Raw genomic sequence first — 12137 nt, 5'->3', positions numbered from 1 at the left:
CCCCTCGTGCGATGCGATTCCTCGACGTCTTGGGACCCCGCCGTGGTGGAGGCGCATCTCTTCCGTCAGGGCCTTGCTGACATGTGCCTGTAACACAGATGTGAGAATCAAGGTAGAGGCGGCGACTACCTTGCGCGACAGCTTAGACCACTACACAGCCGGTCAAATATACCCCCCTTTCCTACAACGAATGGTGCCCATCTTCCTCACCATCCTTAGAGGGCCATGCATCTTCCAGAGCAATTCCCCGGAGCAGGTGAGCTGCCCCGCATCGACCTTGATAGTGCGCGGCTGACTTGGTTGGAAGAAACTGCGCAATTGTATACTAGAGGTCCTCCATCGACTGCCGACGACGCCGTCCCCGACCGAACCATTCGAACCGTACGCCGAGGAGGTTGTCGACCTGCTGATGCAACTGGTCCGAACGGACAACGAAGAGAACGCGACATTATGTGTCAAGATCATTTCGGATGTCATGCGACATCAGCACAAGGTCCTGGGAAGCAAGGTTCAGGCCTTCCTCAGCCTGATCCAGGAGCTCTTCGAGCAGATGGAGAAAGTCGTGCGCGAGCAGCTGGACAACACATCCCTTTCGACGACATCGAATTCGGTCGCCCCCTCAACGCCAGGCAGCTCCCAGACGAACTTCCAGTCGCCTCGTCCCGGTTCGCCCGTTGCTTCGGTGACTGACCTCGGACCGGATCCCCAGCAACAGAACAGACTTCTCCTGAAGGGGATGCAGTCCTTCAAAGTCTTATCAGAATGCCCTATCATCGTGGTCTCCGTCTTCCAGGTCTACAGGAACACAGTAGCTGCCAATGTCAAGGCTTTCGTTCCTCTTATCAAGGGGTTCCTCTGCCTCCAGGCAAGTGCGCAGAAGCAGGCCCATGCTGATGCCAAGGCCAGAGGACAAATCTTCACAGGAGTGAGCCCGTTGATCAAGAATCGTGCTGCCTTTGGGGAGTTTATCACGGCCCAGGTCAAGACAATGAGCTTCTTGGCTTACCTGCTGCGCCAGTACTCGCAGCAGCTGACCGATTTCCTGCCGACGCTCCCTGAGATCGTAGTGCGGCTATTGCAGGACTGCCCCAGAGAAAAGTCCAGCGCTCGAAAGGAGCTACTTGTTGCGATAAGACACATCATCAACTTCAACTTTCGCAAGATATTCCTTCCCAAGATCGATGAGCTCCTGGACGAGAAGACACTGATCGGGGACGGACTGACCGTGTATGAGACGATGCGACCGTTGGCATACAGCATGCTTGCCGACCTCATCCACCACGTTCGCGAGAGCCTCACGCCAGAGCAGATTCGCAAGACGGTCGAGGTCTACACGAAAAACCTCCAGGACAACTTCCCAGGAACGAGCTTTCAGACTATGAGTGCGAAACTCCTCCTTAATATGGCGGAATGCATTGCGAAGATGTCTAACAAGGTTGACGCGCGGCACTATCTCATTATGATTCTCAACGCGATCGGCGACAAATTCGTGGCCATGAACCGACAATACCCCAACGCAGTGAAACTCTCAAGAATCTACGCCCAACAAGCCGCTGATGGAACCCTGGACAGCTATCTTGCGGACAAGGATCAACCCCCTGACTGGGACGAGACGGATATCTTCACTGCCATGCCGATCAAGACGTCAAACCCAAGGGACAGAGGAGCGGATCCCGTCGCGGACAACAAGTTCTTGTTCAAGAATTTGATGAACGGACTCAAGAATACCTTCTACCAGCTGAGAACGTGCAATGTCAACAACATCATCGATGTGCAAAACGCTCCGGCACACTGGCAGGATGTTGCCTATGGTTTCACTGCGGAGGAGGTCAACGTCGTGGTGAAGCTTTTCCGAGAGGGCGCGTACGTGTTTCGCTACTACGAAATCGAGAAGCCTGCCACCGAGTCGCAGTACATGTCTCCTGTGGAGTACATGGCCAATTTCTACATGGTGTCGAGCAGCAAGGAGGAGAAGGATCTCCTCGAGACGTTTGCCACCGTCTTCCACTGCATCGACCCGGCGACTTTCCATGAAGTCTTCCAGCAGGAGATCCCTCACCTGTATGACATGATCTTCGAGCACACCGCCTTGCTTCACATCCCACAGTTCTTCCTCGCCAGTGAAGCCACCTCACCTAGCTTTTGCGGTATGCTCCTGCGCTTTTTAATGGAGAGGATCGACCAGGTCGGTTCGGCGGATGTGAAGAAGTCGTCGATTCTTTTAAGGCTCTTCAAGTTGGCCTTCATGGCGGTCACGCTTTTCGCAAACCAAAACGAACAGGTGTTGCTTCCTCACGTTGTCGATATCGTCACCAAGTCGATTGAACTGTCGACCAAGGCCGAGGAGCCCATGAACTACTTCCTGCTGTTACGATCTCTGTTCAGAAGCATCGGTGGCGGCAAATTTGAGCATCTTTACAAGCAGATTCTTCCCCTGCTCGAGATGTTGCTAGACGTCCTCAACAACCTGCTCATGGCAGCAAGGAAGCCTGCCGAGCGAGATCTCTACGTAGAGCTGTGTTTGACGGTACCAGCGCGACTTAGCAATCTGCTACCACATCTGAGCTTCCTCATGCGGCCCTTGGTTGTCGCTCTGCGAGCCGGCACAGATCTTGTTGGCCAAGGTCTGCGAACTCTTGAACTGTGTGTCGATAACCTCACGGCGGATTATCTCGATCCTATCATGGCTCCGGTTATTGACGAGCTGATGACGGCGCTGTTCGACCACCTCAAGCCACATCCCTACAGCCACTTCCATGCTCACACCACGATGCGCATTCTGGGTAAGCTTGGAGGCCGAAATCGGAAGTTCATGACCGATGCCCAACCTCTCACGTACAAGGAGTACGCCGACGATCCGACCAGCTTTGATCTCCGCCTCATTGGTTCGAAGAAGGACAGAGCTTTCCCGGCAGAGACGGGCGTTGATCTAGCCATCAGGAAGCTCATGGAGCAACCCAAAGGCAGCAAGGGCAACCAATCCCGGCAGTACGACGGGTACTACAAGAAGCAGTCATTTCACTTCATCAAGGCCCAGCTCAAGATGCGGATCGGTTTTGAGAGCTTGCCCGAAGACTTGCCCAGGCTCTTGCGTCTGCAGGCCCAGGACCTCATCAGCAGGAAGATTGACTTCGACTTTTCCGCATTTGAAACATCTGACAAGGAGCGATCCATTCCCAAGAAAGACGAGCAGGATGATCTCGTTCGGCGTTTGTTGAAGGCAGTCATGTTTGCCGAATCCCTGCCAGAGTTCAAGGAAGACGCGCAGGCGTTCCTCATGAATCTCTGCAAACACTTCACGATCATCGAGGTCGGCCGGGCACTGATCGACGTCAAGCGAGTCTACAACCCATTTGACCCCAACGCCGGAGAAGGTCCGCTCTTCATTGATACCCGCGTGCTGTCCGATGCCATAGTAGAATCGTTGGCTTCGGATCATCCAGAGGTTCGAGAGTCTGCGCAGCGCGCCATCCGCGAGGTGTACGACTCGGCCGCTACAATATTCGGATCTCAGCAGAACGTTGCCAGGTTGCCGTTCTTTAACAACCTGAGCGCGACCTTCTGCCATGGTTGCTACGAAGAGGAGTGGTTCACCAAGACAGGTGGCTCGCTGGGCATCAACTTCCTGCTTACTGAGCTGGACTTGGGCGACCAGTGGGTCACGAGCAAGCAGATTGAGTTCATTCGATCGCTCATGTACGTCATCAAGGACATGCCCCAGGACCTACCGGAAAAGACGAGAAGATCTGCTCAGGTCACGCTCGAGACTTTGCTGCAGAGGATCACGAAGAACATCAAGAAGGAGGATGCCATGCCGCAACAAAACCCGGGTCAACCGCCGCAACAAAGGTCTCGCCTCGCCCAGATCTGCATGCAGTTCAACACGGAACTGGCACACATGAACCGACACGTTCGCGAGACTGCCAAGCGATCCCTTGAGCTCATTGCCAAGGCGGCGAACTGCGCGGTCTGGGAGTTGATCGAACCCTACAAGGAACGATTCCTTCAGCCCATCTACTCCAAGCCTCTTCGCGCATTGCCGTTCCCTATCCAGATCGGCTACATTGACGCGATGACCTACCACATGACCCTGAGAAAGGAATGGGTTACGTTCGACGACAACTTGACCAGATTGCTTATGGAGTCTTTGGCTTTGGCCGACGCAAGCGACGAGTCTCTGGCCAACAAGCCTGGAGAGTTCAGGACGCACGAGTACATTGTCAACTTGCGGGTAGCCTGTATCAACATCCTGAGCACTGCCACGAGCTTCGAGGAGTTTGCTCCGCTCAAGCAAGGCAGCAATCCCACTCGCTCCAAGATTGTCTCGGTCTTCTTCAAGTGCCTGTACTCGGACTCGAAGGCCACCATCGACGCGGCCAACAGCGCGCTCAAGAACACTTTGGAGGCCCACCAGAAACTTCCTAAGGATCTTTTGCAGGGAGGCCTCAGGCCGGTGCTTGCCAGCCTACAAGATCCCAAGAAGCTCACCACCCACGGCCTGGACAACCTAGGTCGGCTCCTGAAATTGCTCACCACGTACTTCAAGGTCGAGATCGGAGCGCGTCTGCTCGACCACGTGAAGGTTCTCGCTGATCCCACCGTCCTTCAACAGCTCTCTTTTACCTTCTTTGAGCAGCACTCTCAGATGAAGGTCGTTGCCGCGGTCTTCAACATCTTCCACCTTTTGCCCCCACAAGCAGAGGGGTTCAAACAACGTCTCATCGACCTGGCTCTGGAGCTGGAGGAGAAGCTGCGCCGGACCCACGAGAGTCCCTTCCGCGCGCCCCTGTACAAGTTTATCAACCGGTATCCCAACGAGGTCTGGAACTTCCTCTTGCCGAAGCTCGAGGACCTCAAGTACGGACGTTTCTTGTCCCAGGTCATCCGCAATCCCGAGAGCGGCACTCTCAGAGAGACGGTGTCCTCCAACGTCCAGGCTTTGATCGACTTCTGCAACAACGTCATCTCGCAAAACAAGGACACCAAGTTCGTCGTCGTCGTCAATGCCGTCCACATTCTGCACTCCCTCACCGTGTCGCCCGGGACTGACAAGTGGCTGGAGAAGAAGGAGCATCTGAACTGGCTGAAGCAGGTCGGCAGGGAGTTGGAAAAGCAAATGCGAGCTCATACGCTGGCGCCAAACCTCAGACTCCCGGCATGCCAGGCGTCGGACCAGCTGATGTCCATCTTTATCAAATCCTTGGAACGCAACCCCAGAGATTTGGAGTCTCTCTTCAACCTGGTGGACTCGGTCACGACAGACGACTTCCGCGCTTCGCAGCCTCTGATCGCTTACCTCTACAAGAATGTGATCAGTAGCGACTCGCCTGAGTTCTGGAAGGCAACGGTCCTCAGATGTCTCGACGCCTACCCCCAGAAGAACGTCTCCCAGAAGATGAAGTGCTTCTTGTTGCACTACATTGTCAACCCGATCATTGCTATGGACGTCCAGAGACACTGGAACCAACCGCCACAGACCAAGGGCCGCTTCATGGACAAGACCATCATTGATGCCGTCACAGCAAAGATCTGGAAGACGCACCAGGATACCAGTCAGCACGACAATGACGATCTCACGCAGCCTGGCATCGACCACACCAAGTTTGAGGTCCTCCAGCTGTCGGCCATGCTTGTCAAGTACCACTCCGTCATATTCCAGGAGGCCAGAAAAGACATCATTAAGAGCTGCTGGACCTTTATCCGACTGGACGATGTCATCAACAAGCATGCTGCTTACGTCGTCATCGCGTACTTCATCGCCCTGTATGAGACGCCCGTCAAGATCGTCACCCAGGTGTACCTGTCGCTTCTCAGGACCAACCAGAATGAGGGGCGGGCGTTGGTTACTCAGGCTCTGGAGCTGGTGGCCCCCGTCCTGCCCAAGCGCTTGGGTACGCAACCGAACGATCGGAACGCCGGGTGGGCGCTGGCTCCTCGGAAGATCCTCGCCGACGAGGGCCAGAACATACAGCAGATGACTAGTATCTTCCATTTCTTGGTCAGACATCCGGAGTTGTTCTACGAGTCGAGGGATAAGTACACTATGCTCATCATCTCGTCCTTGAGGAAGGTTGCTGCGCCGCCCAACCCTTCCAACGAGTCCAAGAAGCTTGCGCTTAACATGATGTGGCTCATCTGGCTTTGGGAACAGCGCCGCGTCGAGGGCAAGGGAGATGCCGTCTCTCGTTCCATCTCCGAGTCTCCGACTTCCAGGAAGCGGAAGCTGGACAGCGACCAGCCAATGTCGTCTCCTCCTTCTGCCAGACAAAATCCGGAACGGGCAGAGTACCTCATCCCGTCAATCGGCCGACAGAAAATGATTAAGTATCTGGTCGAGTTCATCGCACAGCTTAACGAGCGGTACCAGCTTCCGTCTACGCGAGCAAGGGATTCTGTTTCCACCAACGGCCCGAGCATGCCCCCCGCGACCACCGAGATGTGCAAGAAGGCCATGAGTCTGTTCTACAACCTTGTTCAACCCCAGTACTGGGGCGATCTGGATGTTGATCTCTTCCCCAATGTCACGGATGTTGTTCTGGCCAGCGACAAGACCCAGAATATTCTCTCTGCCGATCCCTCAGACAAGGAAAAGTTTGACGAGAAGTTCATTACAAACATCATCAACACTCTTCAGGTCGTTCGCATCATTTTGAACTTTAAGCCCGATGAATGGATTGCAAAGAACATGCCATCGGTCCAGAAGGTCCTGGACAAGTGTCTCAAGAGCGAGAACCCCGAGCTGCAGGATTGTCTGCACCTTGCCGACAAGAAGTTCGACGACGGGCGCGACCTGAAGTCGATCATCCAAAGAGTCCTTGATGCTGTTCCGGAGGACATCCCGATGGAAGACGCCGACGCTGAGGGCGAGACCGAGTCACAGAACTCGGAAATCGTCAACTCCTTGTCGTCAATCGCCGGGGAAGCCATGGCGGCCAACAACTACGGATCTGGAGTCAACATCTTGTGGTCGTTGGGCAACCGCAAACCCAGTGTCATCGACCAGCACATTCCTGTTCTGATGAAGGCTCTCCAGAGCAAACTGGCGCGAGAGCATGTGCAGCATTACACCGCTGTCGCGAACCAGGCTGGGATGCCTCCTCGTACCCAGGACGCGAACACGCCCACGGGAGAGATGTCCACCTACGACCTTGAGGTATCGACGGCGCTCATGCTCAAGGCCATCCAGGTCGTTGCGCTGCGAATGGAGGTGCTGGGCGACAACCGGCGCCCGTTCCTTAGCGTTCTGGCGACGCTCGTTGAGAAGTCGATGCACATCCCACTCTGCGAGGAAATCCTCAACATGGTGGAGGGTTGGGTCTTCCGTTCTGAAGGCACATGGCCCACGCTGAAGGAGAAGACGGCCGTTCTCCACAAGATGCTATCATTTGAGCATCGACAGGACTCGACGATGTTGACCAAGTTCCTCGAGCTGGTAATCCGCATCTATGAGGACCCCAAGATCACCCGGACGGAGTTGACTGTTCGCATGGAGCATGCGTTCCTGATCGGCACACGTGCCCAGGATGTTGATATGCGCAATCGCTTCATGGCCATCTTTGACAAGAGTCTCTCGAAAACTGCCAGCGCCCGTCTCGCCTATGTCCTCACCTCTCAGAACTGGGACACCTTGGCCGACAGCTACTGGCTGGCTCAAGCTTCTCAGCTTCTCCTCGGCGCGGTCGAGCTGAACAATCCTATTCAGCTGCACCACGAAGATTTCAAGACATTGCCGCTCACCCAGCTCTTCTCGATCCACGCCAAGGACAGCAGGGAGCCTGCCAACATGGCGGACGACAAATTTGACGCCTTGATGGCCGCCCACCGACGATTCATGAGCGAGTTGGGTGAGGTCAAGGTTCGGGACCTTGTCGAGCCTCTGATCCAACTCCAGCACGTCGACTCGACGCTGGCCCATCAGCTCTGGGTTGCGCTGTTCCCCATCTACTGGTCTGCAACGATGAAGGAGGAACGTCACGATCTCGAGCGAGGCATGGTTGCTCTCCTGACCAAGGATTACCACAGCCGCCAGATCGACAAGCGACCCAACGTCGTCCAGTCCCTGCTTGAGGGTGCGGCCAAGGCCTGGCCCGAGTGTAAAATTCCGCCGCATGTGCTCAAGTATGAGGCAAAGACGTACGACGCGTGGTACACAGCGCTTGTGCAGCTCGAGAACGCGGCCATCAAGCCGGAGATCGAGTCGGCGGTCGTTCGTGAAAGCAACCTCGATGCCCTTGTCGAGCTGTATGCCTCTCTCCAGGAAGACGATCTGTTCTACGGCACCTGGCGCCGACGATGCCAGTTTGTGGAGACAAACGCCGCCTTGTCGTACGAGCAGAATGGAATGTGGGACAAGGCCCAAAAGATGTACGAAGCCGCCCAGATCAAAGCTCGAACCGGCGTCATCCCCTTTTCCCAAGCAGAGTATGTTCTCTGGGAAGACCATTGGGTTTTGTGCGCACAGAAGCTGCAGCAGTGGGAGATTCTACAAGACTTTGCTAAGCACGAGAACTTCCAGGACCTGCTCCTGGAGTGCGCTTGGAGAAACAACACGGAAATGTGGCAGACGCAAGAGCATCGCGATGCATTGGACAACCTCATCAAAGGGGTTATGGACGCCCCGACGCCCCGTCGCGCCTTCTTCCAAGCCTTCATGTCGCTCCTCAAGTTCTACAACAAGCAAGAGACGCCGCAGGACTTTGCCAAGTCGTGCGACGAGGCCATCCAACTGTCGATTAGGAAGTGGCATCAGTTGCCCAAGCAGCTGACCAAGGCACACATCCCTCTGCTTCAGAACTTCCAGCAGCTGGTCGAGCTGCATGACGCAAGCGTCATCTGCAACAGTCTGGCCAGCACCAACCAGTCCAATCTGGACGTCAAGTCCGGCGAGCTGAAGCTGCTGCTCGGCGCTTGGCGCGACCGTCTGCCCAACGTCTGGGATGATATCACCGCCTGGCAGGACCTGGTTACCTGGCGTCAGCACATCTTTGGCCTCATCAACCAGACCTACCTCCAGCTGCTGCCCCAGGGGGGTGGACAAAACGCCAGCGGCGCCTCGTTCGCCTACCGCGGATACCACGAGACTGCTTGGATCATCAATCGATTCGCACACGTCGCCCGCAAGCATAGCCTCCCGGAGGTGTGCATTACCCAGCTGAGCAGGATTTACACCCTGCCCAACATCGAGATCCAGGAGGCCTTCCTCAAGTTGCGAGAACAGGCCAAGTGCCACTACGAGAACCCCGAGGAGCTTACGAGCGGATTGGACGTGATCAACAACACGAACCTCAACTACTTCAACCCGCCTCAGAAGGCGGAGTTCTACACCCTGAAGGGCATGTTCCTCGAAAAGCTTAAGCAGAAGGAAGAGGCAGACTCGGCCTACGGCACGGCCTTGTACTTCGATATCACCGCGGCCAAGGCCTGGGCCGAATGGGGCTACTTTAACGAGCGCAAGTACAAAGAGGACCCGACTGATATCAACTCGGCCCGCCAGGCGCTCACGTCGTATCTGCAAGCCGCCGGCAGCTACAAGAACGCCAAGTCGCGCAAGCTCATTGCTCGTATCTTGTGGCTGCTCAGCCTGGATGATGCCAACGGTTCCATCGCGGCCGGCTTCGACGACTTCAAGGGCGAAACCCCCGTTTGGTACTGGATCACCTACATTCCTCAGCTCATCACCGGCCTCGGTCATAAGGAAGCCCCCAGAGTCCACCAGATCCTGGTCAAGATTGCGAGATCGTACCCGCAAGCCCTGTATTTCCAGCTGCGCACCAACAGGGAAGACATGCTGGTCATCAAGAAGAACCAAGAGGCCAAGGAGAAGGCGCGCCAGCGCGCTCAGTCAACCGTGTCTAACGGCAAGCCGAGCGCATCGCCCCAACAACCCAAGCAAGACGGTATCGTGAAGCCGGATGCCTCGGGCTCAAGACCCGGTACTGCAGGCGGCGGCGGCGGCGGCGGCGACGCGAACGCTCCTGTTAAGACCGAGGGCAACGACGCGAACGGCACCCCTGCTCCGCAGGCCAACGGCACTGGCGACCAGTCGAGCGCCGGCCAGAAGAAGCCACCATGGGAGCTCACCGAGGAAATCATGAGCGCTCTCAAGACTGCTTTCCCTCTTCTTGCGCTGTCGATGGAGACCATGGTGGACCAGATCCAGAAACACTTCAAGTGTCCGCCCGACGAGGATGCGTACCGTCTCATCGTCGCGCTGCTCAACGATGCGCTGGCGTACGTCAGCCGCATGCCTTCTTCGTTCGCCAAAGACGTGAAGCTTCCCTCGGCTACCGAGACCAACATCACGCGCTTCGCCGAGACGATTCTTCCCGCCCACATCAAGAAGTCGTTCGAGGCCGACTTTGTCGACGTCAAGCCGACGATGTACGAGTACATCCACAAGCTGAGACGCTGGCGCAACAAGTTCGAGGAGAAGCTCGATCGCCGCACCACGCGGGTTTCGCTCGAGGCCTTCTCTCCTCACCTCTCTGAATTCCGGTACCAGCGTTTCGACGATGTCGAGGTCCCCGGGCAATACCTGCAGCACAAGGACAAGAACCAGGACTTCATCCGCATAGAACGTTTCCTGCCGAACGTTGACCTTGTGCGGTCGATCAGCGCCTCGTACCGTCGTCTCCAGATGCGCGGCCACGACGGAAGCATCCACTCGTGGGCCGTGCAACACCCGGCTGCGAGACACTGCCGCCGCGAAGAGCGTATCCTGCAGCTGTTCAGACAACTGAACCAGACATTGGGCCGGAGAAAGGAGAGCCGCCGCCGAGATCTCCAGTTTACTCTGCCGTTGATGGTGCCCCTGGCGCCTCACATCCGCATCGTGCAGGAGGACACGTCGTACATCACCCTCCAGAGCGTGTACGAGGACCACTGCCGCCGCCACGGCATGTCCAAGGACGATCCTGTGCTGTTCACGATGGAGAAGTTGCGCGGCGTTCTCGACACGAAGAACTCGGTAAGTAGTGCCGTCGTAACGGAGCAAAAGACAGAACCTAACGATTCGCCGCAGAAGCATGCCGAGCAGAGCGCGACGGCTCGGCTTGAGGTGTTCCACGCCATCCAGGAGAAGTGGGTGCCGCAGAACCTGGCGCTGGACTACTTCCAGCGGGCTTTCCCCGACTTTACCGAGTTCTGGCTGTTCCGTAGACAGTTCTCGTACCAGCTGGCGTCGCTCACGTTTATGACGTACATCCTCTACATGCACAACCGGTACCCGCAAAAGATCAACATTGCGCGCGGATCCGGGAACATCTGGGGATCGGAGCTGATGGCGTACATGAGCGCCGCTAAGCCCTTCTTCCATAACCCGGAACCAGTGCCCTTCCGGCTTACGCCCAACCTCCAGACGCTGATGGGACCGTTGGCGACCGAGGGCATCTTCAGCTGCGCGCTCATGGCGATCGCGCGATGCCTCACGGAGCCCGAGTACGAGCTGGAGCACGCGCTCACGCTCTTCGTGCGCGACGAGATGATTTTCTGGTTCACGAGTTCGCACAGGGCGGTCCAGATGACGGAGAACCAGCTGCGCGAGTCGGTGCAGGTGAACAGCGATTCGGTAGTCAAGCGTGCCGTCAGCTTGGCACAGAGCCCCGTCGGCAACCTGCCGGCCAACCAGACGGTTATTGACCTGGTTGCGAAGGCTGTGAACCCCATGAACTTGGCCCAGTGCGATGCGCTCTGGATGCCATACTTGTAAGGGGACGGGCGACAGGCGACATGTAGATGCTGAGGGAAGATGAAGGAGGAAAACGAGGTTGGGGGGGGGGGGGGGGGGGGGGGGTTCGAGAATGGAGTGTGTCAAAACAGAACATCTGTTGCAATGATTTCCAGCAAGGCGTTTTTGGGATGCGAAGAGAACAGATGGCTCGGAAGTCATGGCTGTTTTGTTTCGAGAGGCGAAAAAAACGAAGGGTTAAGATGATGATTCCCTGTTTGTACTTGTACGGCCGTCTAGCACCCGAGGGCGCTACCCATGATTACCAGTAGAGTTTTATACCGAATGCACGATACAGCTTCGCGCTAGTCAGACTGGTTGTTCACCTGGTTCGATGGCAGCAGTCTGGATGTCCTCTGTTGGCTTCGTGGTGAATGGCATGCATGTGTATGGCTTAGAGGCGAGTTTTGGA

The 12137-nt window shown here is 56.3% G+C and overlaps 1 protein-coding gene across 1 annotated transcript; it reads left to right on the top strand.

Annotated features, from left to right (window-relative positions):
• Positions 1-225: 225 nt before the first annotated feature.
• CH63R_04182 (FAT domain-containing protein) lies at positions 226-11707 on the top strand (the record flags this gene model as incomplete). Its single annotated transcript, XM_018299157.1, has 2 exons — positions 226-256; positions 330-11707. The coding sequence occupies 2 exons, from the start codon at positions 226-228 to the stop codon at positions 11705-11707; spliced, it is 11409 nt and encodes a 3802-aa protein (XP_018160403.1).
• Positions 11708-12137: the final 430 nt, after the last annotated feature.

This window comes from Colletotrichum higginsianum, chromosome 3 (assembly GCF_001672515.1).
Source record: "Colletotrichum higginsianum IMI 349063 chromosome 3, whole genome shotgun sequence".
NCBI lineage: Eukaryota > Fungi > Ascomycota > Sordariomycetes > Glomerellales > Glomerellaceae > Colletotrichum > Colletotrichum higginsianum.
This window is presented reverse-complemented; position numbering and strand designations above follow the sequence as displayed.